This window comes from Myzus persicae, unplaced genomic scaffold (genome assembly GCF_001856785.1).
Source record: "Myzus persicae strain clone G006 unplaced genomic scaffold, MPER_G0061.0, whole genome shotgun sequence".
NCBI classification, from domain to species: Eukaryota; Metazoa; Arthropoda; class Insecta; order Hemiptera; family Aphididae; genus Myzus; species Myzus persicae.
In genome coordinates, this window is record NW_019101502.1 from 438427 (window position 1) to 457148 (window position 18722).

At 28.4% G+C, this 18722-nt stretch overlaps 1 protein-coding gene across 1 annotated transcript; it reads left to right on the plus strand.

The window, feature by feature from the left end:
* The first annotated feature begins 10266 nt into the window (after positions 1–10266).
* On the plus strand, positions 10267–18423 carry LOC111029337 (transketolase-like protein 2). Its single transcript, XM_022308303.1, has 11 exons — positions 10267–10808; positions 13289–13434; positions 13524–13713; positions 14380–14614; positions 14673–14816; positions 15082–15327; positions 15391–15528; positions 15599–15725; positions 17376–17515; positions 17637–17868; positions 18192–18423. The coding sequence occupies exons 1-11, from the start codon at positions 10702–10704 to the stop codon at positions 18359–18361; spliced, it is 1875 nt and encodes a 624-aa protein (XP_022163995.1). The 5' UTR covers positions 10267–10701; the 3' UTR covers positions 18362–18423.
* The last annotated feature ends 299 nt before the right edge of the window (positions 18424–18722 follow it).

Here is an 18722-nt window from a genome sequence, read left to right on the forward strand (position 1 = left end):
AGGTACGATTATCACCACTATTAAAATGTATAGAAACAATAAAATGATTTATGATGTGGTGCTTGGCTGATGTAGACTGGTGTACATAATATATACTATATAAGTGCGAATTTACCTATTGTTTGGTGCATATAATTGAATGCACATTTCACCAACCCAGGTTACTTGCCTATACAAAACTATTTTTTATTAATTCTATGCCCAATGTCGAAATCACCATTTTATAACCCCTTAGAAATAGGCATTGCTGTTGTAACTGGTTCAGTTCTTATATTGTGTCATGTGTCATTGTTCGTAATATGACATAATATAATCACTATCCATTATATTTATAATATAAGACTTATCTTTACCACAAACCGCATACTATAATATGAGGTAGGTACCTACAAGCGTATGAAATAATATTATCTTGAATAATTTGTTTTAAAATATTTTCAGATGCCGATCATCCAGGTAATGTTATGTTTATGATAAACTGATAACTGGTTTAAACTTTGCCTAAGTAATATAAATTACACAAAGAGGATTTTTCAATTGATATTGAAACATTACTTATTTTAAATAGATAGGACTTATACTATATAATAATTACTAAATGAAACGAATTCCGTCGTTAAATATAAACTATATAGTGATTGCTGGTGAAGAAGAGGTCAATCAAAAATATTTGACAAAAATGAAGTTCGGTTAAATTAATAAATTAAAAAAATATTTTAATATGCAATAATAAGTAGTAAGTAATAAACTCATAAGTTTGTTTTATTATGCACAGTTCGGTCATTAATAATGATTATATTATTAAGTTGTATTTTAATTTTTGATAAATAATTATAACTTTTTTTTATCATTTATGATATCCATAAAAAATAAATTAGTGCTGGTGAATAATTTAAGTACTTAGTAACATAAAATTAAAAAATTACAATTCTATATATTTTTTTATTTTTTTATGTCAAGTTCATCCAGGGTATGGTCGACACTCAACATTAACCGTAACATGTATAAGCATAAGTAGATTAAATTCAATAAAAAATAATAATAATTAAGGGTTCTTATTGTTCTTAAAAGTATGGTAGATATTTTGGATCTAGGCCAAAATGGCAAAACTAATGATACTAAAGTAATAATCATAGAGAACAAAAAACAAAATGCAAAGCAAAAAAATTCTAATTGTAGTATAAAAATACACATATTATATAATATCGAAAGAAGTTATGTATTATGACTAGAATTAAAATAGTTAGGTAATTTAAATATCTGCATATAATGTTTTTAAAAATGAAACGATGTATATTCGTTGGATTCTATATGGAGCTATTTGCTAACTTCCCTTTTTTATTTTCAACATTTCATTTATCGCCACTATAAGTTATATTTTCTTTGAATTTCACTATTATTGCATACCTATTGTAACTTTCGCTATTATTTATATTCGTGATATTTTAAAGAATTATCCGAAGAAAGATTGAATGTAATTGTAATATAACTTTCGATTTCAATCACTCTAAGTTGATCAATAAATGGATATTTTTAATTACTATAAAGTATACCGTTATTCAACGGAAAAGCTGACAATTGTACAAATAATTTAATCTCCTGCCCGTTTATATAGAGACGTGGAACCAAATTAAAAATCATTTACAAAAAAATAAACATAAACAAAACAATAATTATATCTTCCTACCGTTTTGAAGTTGATGAATACTCCATAAATGTAATCTAAATAAAAACAATAGTGCAAAATAATTAAGCCTGAAAAGTCTTTAAATAAAATAACTTAAGTTGTTTATACAATTAGAATATAATCTACACAAAACCATCCAACAGCTAAAATAATACGCTTTTTATTAAATTATTTTACTTTTACTTTAAACTGTTTAGTATTTCCAGAATAATAAGTCCACCGAGAAAACTGAAAAATTAAATTTTTCATTAAACAATAAATTAAATTTCTAAATGTCTATCCACATAAAAATATTATATACTACATTAATGTTTCTAAATCATTCATTATTTTCTCATTAAAATGTGTTATACACGAATACCATTTATTATTTCCTACGCCAACGTTAATATATTTCTTAATGTTTGATAAAAAAAAATAATATATTTTTAAATGATAGTAATTGTTAATATGTATAACGTTATTACGATAAAATAAATTAACACTCAAAGTCATTTCAAGGTCAACACGAATAGTGTTAAATATTTAGAACTTGATTATATATTTAAGTCTTTATATCGTGTGCAAGTAGTGATGGGTCAATGGTACATTATGGTATCTACATACTTAATGATAATTATTTGCAATATTACACTCGAATTCCAAAAAAAAGAACAGCAGCTCAAAATTATCATACTTAAGTCAATAAACATAATTGACTAGGACCATTCCACACGTGGGTAAAAAATGAAATGCATAATACATAATAATAAAAATATGAATTTATTTTTAAAACATGTAAGTACCTATAGTGTTCTCTGTTCAACCATGAAAATTAAACACTAACAACAATTTAACAAACAATACATTTATTATCAACTACAAATATCTTACATTCGAATAATTTAATACAATATAGGTATCTAAATATGTTATGACCTCAGTCATGTAATAACTGATTATATGGTAATTTCCAAACTTTAAAATACTTAAGCGAGGTAACTTTATATGGCTAATACAATTAAACTTGACGTCACACATCACTCTAACACAGGGGTCTTCAACCTTTTTAGGCAGCAGGTAACCTATTTTTTTTTTAGTATAGCTCGCTGTAAACGCTCTAAAATTATATTATAATGGGTAAGCAAAAAAAAAGGTTATCAATAATATTACTATAATGTATATGGAATATACATGCTATGCTTGAAATCTGTTAGCAAGACTCAAATGAAGACACAGCGGGCCCCAGTTGTAAGACTTCTACTCTAACACATAGTGCACGTTTGGACAATACAACTTATAATTCAACACAAGTGTGGTATAAATGTTAAAAATAAAAAATATATATTCATACGAATACACGAATTCAATAAATTAAAAATTAAAATATTAAACGAATTAGTGTAATAATATTATTTATATTTTTCAATGTTTTATTACATTTTGATAACAACAGCGTTATATTTACTGGCTATAATAATATCAGTATCACTATTTTAATGATGCCGTGTTGAGTCAAAATGTATAATCACCTAATTGATTATCGTAGTTGTATATAAAAACACGTACATATTATGTAAGTTAATATACAGCTACAGTAGTCCAGGACGTATAGTATCACAGTACTCATAATTAATAAAGGGACGGAACATCATTTCTCTTGAAAAACGACACGACCTCACACTTACCTCGTGCACCGGGGATTACTACACTGCAAATGTATAAAGAAAAATATAACCCCTGCAATATAATAATATACACCAAGCGTGTTGTGAATTTGTGAGTACATAATATAGGCATGACACAAAAAATGCTGGTTATATGTTGCACCATAATAATATACGTACATTAATGTCCTGCGTATCCTGTTTGGTATAATGTAATATAATGTATGGCTGAATAGCTGACCATTGTGCTCCTTCTGTGTGAAGGTTGTAGAATAAAGATAATATTGCTAGGTGAAGTCGTGCTGCAAGTTATTTAGTATAATATGCATTTACATTAAGAATTTTTAAAGTGTGAATTTAATTTATAAAAATGTATTACCATATGATATAATATGTTTTACTGTAATCGCGCTGGTTCTTTAATGCCTATACCTACATATTATATAATAATTGAATACTTCCATATATTTTATATACTATACAGTGTATACTTATAGTGTATACTTCTACCTACCGTCCAACATTCCTGTAAATTGTGTAAAGCGTTGGTACAAAAACTGTTTTAAATCTGAGGATGTAATGAAAGTTGAGAATATTTAAGTCACCCATTTCATTGTATTACTATCCCGTAATGTCACCGTCAATGTAAAGTAAATAGTGAATATTATATTATACATATATATATATATATAGGGCTGAATGGCTGACCATTGTTTTATTTCTGCCATGGCAAGCTTGGATAAATAAAAACTCTATTGGTGAGCGAGTTCAATCAATTGTCAATTTAAATTTTAAAAGTATTCAATTCTACTGTACCGTGTAAGTCGTATATGCACTATTATAATACTAAATAAAATATACTTACCTATGTATATGTATACGGTTGGAGTTCTAGGAATCTTATAAGCATTACATATAATCATATATTTTTTTTTACAGAAAAATATATTGTATGGCTGTGACCGATATAAGTACGTACGTTCATATGGTTATAAATAATTATGTATAGGTATTGAATAATCTTACGCATTTTATAATTGCATATACGGCGGAGCTCGTTCTATAAAAATTAATTTCTATGAGAAAATAAAAATATTCACTTACAACCTATATCCTATAACAAGTGATTCTGATGTTAAACGAGAAAACTTCATTTACATTTTTTTATTTTATATGGGGTGACAAAACTTTATTAACTTCAACTTTAATATCTTTTATTATACCAATAGGATAGTAAATATAGTTTGTACTTCGAGGGGAGGGATCAAAAAGAGAAAATTGCCCGTATTTATTTTAATAATTGGAAAGACGGACATTTTAACTTTTAACTATTTAACCAGTTTTGAAAATTAAAAATTGAATACGAAATTCTTTTTAAGTAGAGAGCAGATTTTATGTAATAAAAATTATCAAAATATGACATATACTCTATAAAATGCAGTCAAAATATTGAAAGTATTATGCAAGAAAAAAAGTTTAATTGGGTTTTACGCATAATATGGTAGTACCTAAGCAATGTTTTTATTTGATACATAAATATTACTATAAGTTTATAAAATATGTATGAGGTATTAAACAATTTAAAATAAATTAAACAACTTATTATTAGGTAACAACTTAATGAATTTACCTTTATTAAAATTACTATTTACTTAATATTCTACTAATTAAAATACTTAAAAAATTATTTTTGAAATTTCTATTTAATGGAATATTATTTATACCTACCTGATATTTTTAAATTTTCGCTTCAATACATTTTGTATTTCGTCAACACGTAATCACCATTAATTATGCAGTAATATGCAAAACATTGTTGCTATAAGCTTTAAACTATTATGATATGTAAATACAACTACCAAAAAACCAAAAATATGAAAACGAAAAAATGTGCTGTAATTGCATAAAAAACAACGCTCTTCTCATAAGATTACTTAAATGGAATCGTAATGATGTGTGATTCCACATACCATCAGTTATAAAGATTAAAATGTAGACTTTAATAAGTTTTTTTTCAATACAAATTTCATAACAAATTTATAATATTCATAATGTAACCATAACATTCGCATGCAGCGTGTCTACCAACTTAAACAATTTCCTGAAAAGTTGAATAAATACCGTGGATCGCATAGGTGTAAGCTATAAGACTATAATCGACCACTCACCACATTTACCAAAAATCACAAATACCATATCTACACACAAAAGAACAAGGGTCCACTATTGTTTTATAAATATAGGAAGGGTGTAGTTTGTAGCCATTAGCCTCCAGATTCCCATCGACTCGCAAGTCTGAAGTGATACACTGATACTCTTCAAATAGGTAAGTGAAAACGTATAAGCTCTTCTCCAATATCATGACGTGATCGTCGATCGATTCCGTCAGCGGTGGACATGTCTCCGGCTATCATGGTCATTGAATTAACGTATTTTTATTTATTATTTAATACTGTTTTAGTTCCTCAATAATAATAATAATAAATAAAAAAAATTATCTTGTGCCCTAGCTAGTGACAAGTTGGTTATACCAAATGATCAACGGAAGACATAAAAGTTAACACTCACGAGAGTGTGAATGTAACTTACAATATTATTATAGACGAAATATTGTATTCAGTGAAAAACACATAATATATATAATATATATATGGGCTATATTTTAATTTTTTTATATCAGGTTTTAAGTATTAACATGCAATAATTATACAATTAGACAAAATATTGTTTTTATTTACAATATAATTAGCTATTAGGTATACCTTCATTTGATTTTGAATAGCCAAATTGGATAATACGTTATCAAATTCGATGACTGATAATAAAACACAAACATTTTATGTATAAGTTATTTGTTGCATTAAAAATTGAAAAATGCATTATCAACTGTTAAACTGTAAAAAAATGTTAAAATATTTAATCAATAAGTTAGGCAATGGCAGCAATAATTTAAAATTAGTACAAAAAAAAAATCCAAAACAAAAGTAAAAAAAGTTTATGTAAAGCCACATACATTTTTTAGGAGCGAATGAATTTAAAATATGTATGACATAAGATTATGCATTTATGTCACGTACAATTACATATCTCACCAAACCGTTTTTGTTGTTTTGTTGTAATTCAAAAAGTGTATTGAGAGTTTGAGACAAGTCCAGTATTATAAAACAGTATTGGCTCACAATTATAAGACACGTACAAAGATGTACTAGGAGTTGGTCGTCCCTCGTCCGAAATCGTGTTGATCGACTGCTAACTTTTGGGAAAAAAAGTTTTTTGATATTATTAATTTCACATATTAGGTTGTACTGAAGAGACGTCTAAATATACATGTTGGTCTTGCAGGTATAAAAGTTATCTTTCTATCTCAGTAATAAAACTTAAAAGTCATGGAAATGTATGCAATATAAAATATTTTTAAATGGGAGATGCTGGAGAGACATTCGATTGCCAGTTATACTTAAATTATCATTTTTTACACTCACTCAAATTTTCCGAATATTTAGATTAATATTAAACTATATTCACTGGTGTTTAAAATCTTCATTTTGTTAAGGAATTTTTTTTTTTAAGTGTTATTAAAAATATAAAGATGGGAATCATTTATTTTTATCAATTTGTCAATATCACAAAAGTTTGCAAATTATTTTTTAGTTATAAATGCATACACAAATTGAATAATATATTAATATAGAGGTAGTATTATTTTATTATAATATTTTATAATTTTATAATATTCAATGTTCGATTTTTATAACTATAATAGGCTTGAAAATATAAAAATAGCTCTAACTAAAAACTAAAAGTCAAAACAAATATACAGCAACAATTTTTTTATAGATCATTTTAACGAAATGGGATATTTAATTGGAGAATAACGATTTTAGTTTTTTGTCTGTAATTCAAAAATATACATGGATACTTGAAACTTTTATGTACTTACGAGTTATCTATATATTATCATATTTTAGTATTTTACTATACGTGCAATAGTCAATGGCATACAAATATTGGTTATACTAATCAAGAAGTACGAGGCTATTCAACGGTAAGTCGGTATTGACCCAAAATTTAAAAAAACGATAATATTATATGGTATAAGTAATGTATACTATTATAATAAAAACCATATATTAAATACCTAAGATGTTTTCGGTAAAAATTAATTCAACTTATGGTGTTATTAATAGTAAAATAAATTACTATACCTATAGGTAATAGCAATATAAATAGGTATATCAAACAATAATATTTTATACTTATATTATGCTTAGTAATAAAAGCTAATTATCGTCTCAGAATTGTTTTTCGTATGATTTATCATTAAATATAACACTCCCAAGTTCCATTATACAGTAACCTATCTACTGACCTACTCGGTACCTATACCATATACTATATAGCAGATCGGTTACCTTTAATAATGTAGCTGTAGATGCCTACTTGCTCACTGTTTTCTTCCTTTTTTTATTGGTAATATGGAAAACGTGAAGGTTATCAAATGTTTAATTTTCGTTTTCTGTGACCTCTGTATAATTTCAGAAGGGAATGAAAGTAGAAGAGAGATTTACATAATGTACCGAGAAATGTGAACTGTGCAGTCGCAGTGGCGTAGTTTCGGAATAAAATAATAGGGTGCCGTCTCCACCTCCTGTAACCTTTTTTTTAATGTTATAATTTTGGAAATTGAATAATGCAATTATGCAAATGTACAACTATATTATTATTGTTGCAGAGTACTGACTGAAATGAATATATTCTGTTGAATGAAGCCAATGAATGTTATACTCATAAAAGTCATACGTTTTGAATCGAACAACTATAAAATATGTAACCATGTGGGTATTAGGTACCTGTTACTAACTATAGTGGTATATAGGTATCACTGTATTTCTGTATCAGTCTTTAACTATGAACTGAACTACTTAAAGCACTTAGTTGTGTGACAAATATACATAATGTGTCTAGTGCCTAGGTACATGGCTACATACTCAACTAATATTACGTAAGAACCTTAAAAATATCAATGCTGTAAAAGTCATAATGTTAACTGTTTATGTTAACCTATATAATATGTTGTTCATGTACATTTATTTATTATATTCGTATATTCATAAAATATGTATACACTATACATAATTAAAATCTCTATAATTTTGTGAAAATGAAATTATTACCTATATTAAGAGAATTTTTACCACTGGACTTACCAGAGTACCTACATTTTTTTTGCATCATCTAAATATAATATTCCAAATTCTAAGATGTAAAATTAAACATACCAAATTATAATTTCAAAAACGTAGGTATTTATTAAAATATTCGAATAACAAATTAATATAAAAAGTATTTTAAATGTTCATTGGTTGATTGGTTAGTTATAAACTTAAAACAAATATTAATATTGAAATATGAAACACTCCTTAGTCCTTATGTATGATTTACATTTATATTTATTTTTATTTATATTTTTTTTATTTAAGTTAACGGTTTATTTAGCAATATTGTTTTAATGATAAAATATGACTATTTATATTCAATTACCTATCATATTTGTATAACATATTAAATTTTTAACTCTCTAGTTAGTTAGTTTCTATTTAATTTTCTTAGAAATATTAATTTTATATATTATTCACATATTATTATCTTATAATTTGAAACGCTAAAAAATAAAAGTTTAAAATAGTATAACTTAGAACAATATTAAGTACAATACTAAATTGGTGAGTACTGAGTAGGTACCTACCCAATTTGAAATATATTATTAATTGTATAGGAAAGTATTTACAAAATTGAGCACTTTTGTTTAAAAATTAACTGCAATATCGGTAGTTTTTACCTCTAAGAGTAAGTTCCGTACTAATCTAACGTAAAAAATAGTAAGCAATTTGTGTGTGCAAACCGTAAAAATAAGTATCGAAACTAATAACAAAATATAAACTATAAACATACTTAATCGAATTTATCTGCAACTGATTGCAAGCTATAAGGGACAACGAAGTGATTGATAGGAGATGTCATGTATTATTGTTGGACTTTGAGTACTAAATACTTAATAATAAGTTCCTACAACCGATTGTATTGCCGAAAGAACGAAGCACGTCATTCCGTATCAGTCTGAGATCGAATAGGAAAGACTGAAGGAGGTAGTTGTATCAAAATAACACCATTGGAATTTTAATCTACATGATGATTCTCAAAATTCGAATTTATATTATCTATATTTATTTATCTAAATATTTTTAATTACAATGATTTTGTTATTAATTATATGATACTATTAATACTCGATACAAGCGAGAGTCATTCGCACCACTAAATCATCAGGTATTTTTTAAATACTTGTCACAGGACCTTGGAGGCTACCGCTGCGAAACGTATTTTTGTGTAATATGTATCTATAGGTACCATTGTAAAAACAAAATTAAATAATATTCTGATTCACAATAATTGTCAATTACTGCAGAATGCATAGTAACTAAAAAAATTAACTTCAATATTTTGGAGGCTCCCTTACACGTTATAGGCACCTCCTTCCCTAAATCCGGTCTTCTATTCCCTCATCGAGCGTCGTCGACGTTTATTATTTAAGCCAACAGTCTACGCCCAAGAGGCAAAAAATATTATCATTTTGACGAAGTAGCTGTTCAGTGTTCGGTGGCTACTCATTATTTAACACAATAATATACTGTTGTAGTAGGTACCAATAGGCAATAATTATAATTACAATATACACACATACGCACTCAAACGTCGGCGGCGTTCGGTCGCCGTCGGGGCGCAACCGACCGCCCGACCCGGTTGCCCGACTACCAGTGTCTACCACCTGTTGCCTCGTCCCGTCACCTCCCGTCAACGAAACCCATCACGCACACGCGCAGTGTGCACTGAATGCACTTTGGAGTTTGATCCCGTAGGAACGTGAAACGTTCGACAGATAACTATACAAATATAATATTAAAAAAATACATGTACAATAAAATAATATGTGGTATCGCAATTGTTGACCGCTGCTATCGAATACCTACCTAATAAATTGTTATTTGTTATCGACGAAATCGTGTTTCGCGTTTGAGCCGACTTTCCCATCTGGTCAAAAGCCGAGAACGGTTTTAATTTGATTTTTTTTTTCTTATCGTTCACCTTCTCCGGACGCGTTTCCGCCGCCGCCGCCGCCGCCGTCATTGCACTGTCGGATAACCTTAATAACTCCGCCCGCTGCCGTCCGATCGCACCGGTTTCATTTTCGTCACGTCCGCTGTCCTAGCTGGTTGTTCTAGTCGTTCACCGCCGTCTCCGTCGCACGACAGAAACACGTGTAGCGTACCTAATATTTATTCGTCCCTGAACAGAAAACCTCACCGTAAAATGCCTAACTACCACAAAATGGAAGCGTCATCTGTGCAGACGCTTAAGGATTTGGCCAACAAGCTAAGGATCGACTCGATCGTGGCGACCAATGCTTCAAAATCCGGGTAAGACGCCGGAGCCTGTTTTTTTTAATTTTTATTATTTCGTTTGCGATTTGCCTCATTGGCCATAGAGTTTTTGTTTTCCAATCTCGAAAAAATTAATTTAAATTTCGTCGTTTTTATGTATTTATATATATTTGCGAGTCGACGACCGCGTTTTCCTTTCACTTCACCTAGCCTTGGGTGTTCTATTCATTATATAATTATAATATATATATTTCTGGCTCACCTAGGCCGCGTCGCGGTCGACGGTGAAAGTGAAACATTATGTTTATAGCCTTCACTCTTTGGTCTCTACACATTTTTTCGTCGTCTTATATCACGAGCTTGTTATTGTCTACTACTACCTCTATATCCAAGATAAACGAAAAATGATTTTGTGATCTTATGCCCAAACAAATAGTGTTCTTTCGCTTTTGAGTTAATGTTTTTCAAATTCGAAAAACCACTCGATCTTCATTATGTACCTTTACTCCGTATCACTAAAAAATTAGGTTTTTTATTTAATGAAAACACTTAGGTACACGAGGATATACCTATTTACCCTGTATTTAATTGAAATTTACTTTTAATACCTAAATAATCACTTAAACTTTCTAGCCATGTGAGATAAAATATTTACTAAAGACTCCGGGCTGACGGCTGTTAACTCAAATAGTTTACTAGTTTATACGGAGGGGTCTGTTTATTTATTTGTGTATGCCTGTATATTAATTACTCATAGTTAGAGCACATGTTTGTATACATTTGCATATTTATTCTGGTTGATCTTATGATATGCTAAGTAAGCACGAAATTTTTTTCATGACAGCAATTTCAAAAATGAAACTTTTTAGCTCAAATTTTTGCATATTTTGACATTTTTCTATTTTAAGTCTTATTTTACAATTTTAATTGCATATTTCATCTATTAGTGCATTTTTCGATGTTTTTTTTTTGACATTTTTGAAATATATAGTATTATAATATAAGAAAAAAATATTATACTTTTATAGTTTCAAATAATATCAAAATTAGTATCTATTGGTACTGTAGGTTAGTGATCACTAGGGCTAGAGACTTTATGCCGTTAAAAACCTTAAAATATGCATGCATTTATGCCCTAAAAAATCAATAAATATGCATTTAAAAAAAATTATATTCTTTTACGAAATCGTTAAGCCGATCTTAAGGTTTTGGTTTAGGCATTTTTTAATTATTTTATTATGGGCTCACCCGGAAGAAAAAGCACTTCACGAAACCAAAATACGAAGAACACATGACACCAGCTGTCAACTATTACTATTCAAGGGATCGTAATTTTTTTTTGGTATCATTATCGGCTTATCGCCTATGGGGATCACGAGTGTGGTATACCGATAAATAACAATACAGTTATAATGATAGGCAAGAAAAACGCAAACATTAATTTTTAAATATTTATATCCGGTCCAGGAAATCTATTTAAAATACAATTTTTTTTATAAAACTAAAAACTTACTCCTCGTATAAATAATATTGTCAAATATGCACTAATAAAATGAAAAATGGTCAATTATGCACTTATAAATGAAATATGGTCAAATATGCAAAATATGCAACTATAAATTTTAAATATAAACTTGTAATGCTATGAAACAAATTTCTATTTTACTTATTTTAATGATTATTTAAAAACATGCAAACTCCTAGAAGTCCCGAGCCCTTGGGATCACCCATCGGCTTAAGTAGGTAATTTAACAGTTATAGGTATTAAGAGTTATCCTTACAACTGAAGAATAAATAGATACACATTCTTGTTAAAAAAAAAGTGTTTACTAATTTAAGAATAATACATTGATGGGTAGGTTGATTGATAGATTTAGATGTATTAGTAAAGAGTACTTGACTTAGTTGCTGATGATCAGATAACATTATGGTTCCAAATAATTGTATAACAATGCAATTTAATATACCTACCTCTAGCATTGATAAATCGTATCAACCTGTTTCATAAATTGTTTCATCTGTCATAAATAAATTTTATTAAGTTCTCACTTTTATTTAATCATTTATTTGTGACAAACATTTTTTTCTTACATGTAATTTTAATTAAATTTTTTGTTAGTCATGAATACATCTACTTAAGTATAAGTACTGTATACTATCTACAAAAAAAAATAGTACTTATCGTCTATATACATGAATGACTGTACTCAGGTTAGGTTAGGCTATTTTTTTGCTATTTTGTTTTTCTTATATTCCATTTATATTTTAAGATTATAAATAAATAAAATTATGTTACCTACCATTATAGTCTATAAGTGATTGTGTTATGTAATGTTGATTGATATAAATAAATTGTATATGACTGTATGTCTGTATTACAGTAACATATGGGAGCTCTAATGATTTTGGGGCCCGCAGAAGCTCAACTGTATTTACATAATTTGTAACAAACAACATAATATTATAATTTACCAGTTATAAATAAAACACATTATTATTATTATTTTTTTTTACAGCCATCCTACATCATGTGCTTCAATGGCAGAAATCATGTCCGTATTATTTTTCCATACAATGCGTTACAAAGTGTCTTCTCCAAAAGATGCCGCTAATGACAGATTTATTTTGTCTAAAGGACACGCTGCTCCTATTTTGTATGCAGGTAATAATTATAATATTTATCAAATAACCATAAAAACCATAAAAAAAAATATTGTTTAATGCCTAATTTAATATTCTTACCATTTTTAGCTTGGGCTGAAGCTGGCTTGTTTCCAGTTTCTGATTTAACCAACTTAAGGAAAATTGATAGTGATTTAGAAGGACACCCTACCCCACGTTTGAATTTCATTGATGTTGGTACTGGCTCTCTCGGACAAGGTCTTTCAGTTGCTTGTGGAATGGCCTATGTAGGAAAATACTTTGACAAATCATCATACCGGTAATATTTTTACTATCCTAAATAATATGGATATTTTAACTTAACTCTTTTTGAGAGTAAAAACGTCAATTAATTTATTTGTTGTTTTTCGTATCTCCTATAGCAATAGTCACCAATAATTGGTGACTTGTGGAGAAATTGTATCTGGCCCGCCCGACAAGACATTTTTTCATGGTGAATTAAATGATGGTTCATAAGTTTTCTTTAATATTTTTGTTTTGCCTTCACTTTCTTTAGATAATTATCTACATTATTTTTTAAGGTCTTTGAATACTTCTAAAGTTCCTAATCTGTCCGTATAAAAATATAAATTGTTATTATCTATCCTTTAGAGCAGCATTTTTATTTGTGCAACTTTGTGCACTTTTACTGTGGAACGGAAACTTTTTTTTTTATTTAGCTTTCAACTAATTAGTTTTTACAGCTTCACAATTAGAACTACTACTTTGTTTTAATAATTCCAATGCGTAATTTTATATAAATATCATTTGCTATTAAAATTATAGAAATGTGTTAAAATTTAGTAAAAAAAATCTCTGATTCTCTGAATGTATTACTGTAAATAATAATTCACTTGTCAAAGGGTTAAGATTAAAATGTAAAATTTACTAATTATGCCTATGTTTAATTGTAAGTGTACTATAAAAATATATTAATTTTCAACAGGACTTTTTGTTTGTTGGGTGATGGTGAGAGTGCAGAAGGTTCAGTTTGGGAAGCTTTGAATTTTGCATCGGTTTATAACTTAGATAACTTAGTGGTAATATTCGATATCAATCGCCTGGGTCAATCAGGACCAACACCTTTACAGCATGACATGGAAGTCTATAGACAAAGACTGACAGCTTTTGGTCTTAATGCTATTGTTGTTGATGGACATGACATTGAAGAATTAACCAAAGTAATTTTATTATTCTTATAGTTATAACTTATTTTAATTCTCTTTCCTTTTTATATAGGCTTTCCACGAAGCTTCAATAACAAAAGGAAAACCTACAGCTATTTTGGCTAAAACATACAAAGGCAAAGGTTTTGTCAATATTGAAGATGCTGAAAAATGGCATGGCACTCCATTGAATGACAAAACTGTTAAAGTTCTTGAAGTAAATATTTATTAATTTTAATGGGCTATTAGGTACTTTTAATTTTTCATAAATATATAAAAATATATAATTCATATGATTAAATATAAATATTTTATAGTAAATAGTACAAGTAGTATAATTTGTTGTAGAATCGTGCATATATTTTTTGTTCTTTGGCTACATTAGAAATAATTTATTTTAATACATCACTTATGATAAGATATTTATAGTTCATTTTTAAGTACAGCATACATTAATCTATAATACTTATCTTTGTTTATAGGAAATCAATGGTCAAATCAGAAACAAAAAAATGCCAGTTAATATACCAAAACCCATTGCTGATGTGCCTGCCATAAGTATTACTAATGTTCAATTATCAACTCCACCCAACTACACACTTGGTGAAAAGATTGCAACACGTGTAGCATATGGAACAGCTTTGGCCAAAATCGCTGAAAACAACAATAGAGTTGTTGCTTTAGATGCTGACACTAAAAACTCAACATACTCTGATAAAATCAAAGTGGTATGTTTTTAAAAATTAAAAATTAAATCGATTCTCTTGAAATTTGTTTTTATATTTATACAGAAATACCCAGAGAGACATATTGAATGTTTTATTGCTGAACAAAACATGGTTGGTATTGCCATCGGAACTGCATGTAGAGACAGAACAATTGCATTTGTTTCTACATTCGCTACATTCTTTACCAGAGCTTTTGATCAAGTGTGTATTTACTTTTTTACATAGAAAATTAATTAACTGACAAATAAAATGTTTATTTGATTCAACGTAGATTCGTATGGGTGCCATTTCTCAGACCAATGTTAACTTTGTTGGTTCACATTGTGGAATTAGTATCGGTGAAGATGGACCCAGTCAAATGGGCCTTGAAGATATTGCATTATTTAGAAGTGTCCCAGGTAAAAAAAAATAACTATTCTTGTATAGTTAACTATATTCTATTCAAGATTGAACCACTTATTCAACCAAAACTTGTCTCGTCAGCTCATTCCCACTATTAAATGTACACTCTTGCCACACTGAAGACAGCAAGTGTTAATGTTAGAATACATAGTGATCTCCTGGTTGTTTAAACAGTGATAGAAGGCACAGTCTATTTGTTCCAAAGAAGTTCGATCTTAAATTGAGTGTACAAATTGAGTTGAATTATCTATCTGTTTAAAGAACGTGCAGTTGAAATGTATGACACATAGTGTAGGTACAATTCGATGCTCAGAGCATGCTAGATTAATTTTGGTATAATGATTTGATTGATTGAAAATATTTTTTTATTGGTATATAATTCATATTTAAAGATAAGCCCTATATTACTACATTCTTTAGAAATATTCACGGAATTCCATGCACACTGTGTTTCCGACCATGTATTGAAATCACAAATTACTCTATAAATTTAAATAACTATTATTTTATTGCTTTTAAATAAATACAAATTGTCACAAACTTTTATTGATACCTAATCAATACAACGACCTTGCCAGTCACAATTAAAATAAAATATTCATTTACATTTTATCCATAGAAAATAAACACATAAATAGGACTTAACATCTTGTCGGTGATAAAATAGTTTAAAAATAACCCATAGTTGAGTTTTCATAAAATTAAATTGTCTATAAATTTTACAGTATGCCACGCATATGGTTTTTTAGACCATTTATTAATAGGTTATTAATTTTGAACTCTTCCACAGTGCATCTAATCATTTACAGTTGGGAGTCATATCAAATTTTAGTTTATCACCTGTTCAGAAGGTACATAGGTTGGATTAGGTTAATATTTTGTAACTTTGAAACAATGAACAAAATTCTTACTCTTCGACTTTTTGACTTCAAGTGTGTGGTCTAGGGCAGCAGTTCTCAACCTTTTTGAATTCGCGACCCCCTAATGTCACTGAGATGTCCAACGACCCTTTTATAATGTTAGCATTAAAAAATTGAACCAACTGTTATTATTGTATTTATTTGTGTATATATTTTATAAAAAAAAGGTGTTTTATTTACACTTCAATGAACGATTTTATTGACTATCGGACTATCCAAAAAAATATAAATTATATAACACTTGCTATTAATTATAAGATTCTAAGTGAAACAATTTTTTTCCCTCATGGATTCACGACCCTAAAATAATTGTTGGTGACCCCCCGATTGAGAGTCTACTCTAGGGTTACAAATTTAGTATTTATATGAAGGCCATGATTAAATGTTTGAGGTAAACAAACTATAAAATGTGCTTTTTAAATTTTAACTTTATTATCTTATACCTACCAAAAACCAATTGAAAAATATGTATCTTATATATTTCACCATATATCATGTACAGCAACATAACTCAATTGTTTTCTTTCACATTATTGTGATAACTGATAAATGATGATTATTTAGTGTTATTCTCTATGGATATGAAAAATAAAAACCTCACTTATAATTACTTTTCATTGAGTTCCTAGTGATAAGACATTCCAAAGAATAAAATAAGCTCTTCTGAGCCAAATAAATTACTTGTTTGAGAAAAAGCATGTTAAACAATGTATTTGTTTCTTTCAGGTACTACCGTGTTTTACCCAGCTGATGCTGTAAGCACTGAACGTTCCATTGAATTAGCAGCAAATACAAAAGGCATTTGTTTCATCCGAACATCCAGACCAGCCACAGCTGTTATTTACAAAAATGATGAAGTTTTTGAAGTAATTATTGATTATTATTATATATTTTTGGAATATTTTAATGTATTTTTAGTAGGTACACTACATTTAATATAGGTGTATACATTTATTTCAACTGTAAAATTACAATTATTTATTGCAGATTGGAAAAGCTAAAGTTATCAAGAGTTCCCCGTCGGACAAAGTATTAGTAATTGGTGCTGGTGTTACACTCTATGAAGCATTAAGTGCTGCTGAAGATTTGGAAAAATCTGGAATTAGTGTCCGTGTTCTTGATCCATTTACTATTAAGCCAATTGATGCTGCTACAATCATCAAGAACGCTAAAGAATGTGGTGGAAGAATTGTCACCGTGGAAGATCATTACCCAGAAGGTGTGTATTTAAATCAGATAATAAATAATGGTTAGGGCATAGTCCTTATTGATTTTTCCCTTATGCCTGTCTTACACAGAAATTATTTTTCTACTTTTTGATATTAACAATCAAAAATAGAAGTAAAATCATTTTTTGGCCTCGTAAAATAATATAATTGCATTCTATATTGGCATCTCTTCCCTATTTGGAAACTCTTCTCCTTTATGTTATTGGTATACTCATGATCTATTTTATCGTCTTAAGATTTGAACATTTCGCTTACTGATTATTTTAATAACAATTATTTATCTAATTGTAATATTATTTTTTATTTCATCTAGGTGGTTTGGGTGAAGCAGTTTTGTCTGCTGTTGCTGAAGAAAGAGACATTGTTGTCAGGAAACTTGCAGTTACTGACATTCCTCGCTCTGGCCCATCTAATGTATTGTTGGACCTATTCGGCATTAGTGCCAAAAATGTTGTTGCAGCCGTCAAGAAATTCGTTAACTGATTCTATGACTGTAATATTAATTTATAATTTTAAAATTAATTTCATTTTGGCCAATTGGGTACTTTTTGTATTAAATTTTAGTAAGGTTCAAAATTTTTTTTTTACAAAAAGCAATTTCTACAATTTCATGTGTTATACTAATAAGTAAATTATTATGTTTTTTGAGATGCACTGTGAACATATTTTATAAATCATTTGTTAAAATAAAAGAAAACTTATTAAATGATGAATTACTTATAATAATGTTTTTGTGTTCACAAATATTAGTTAACCATTAGCATGTTATGTAAATTATGATGAAAGGTGGCAAGTAGAATAAAGTAATAAACAACATTTAATGTTTATTTGCTGGAAATACTTT

What these genes read in the sequence shown, in the direction of transcription:
- LOC111029337 (XM_022308303.1), top strand. Translation starts at nt 10,702, where the DNA reads ATGCCTAACTACCACAAAATGGAAGCGTCATCTGTGCAGACGCTTAAG. An exon ending in ACATTGAAGAATTAACCAAA is followed by an intron (nt 14,615 to 14,672) that starts GTAATTTTATTA and finishes CTTTTTATATAG; the next exon opens with GCTTTCCACGAAGCTTCAAT. An exon ending in ATTATTTAGAAGTGTCCCAG is followed by an intron (nt 15,726 to 17,375) that starts GTAAAAAAAAAT and finishes TGTTTCTTTCAG; the next exon opens with GTACTACCGTGTTTTACCCA.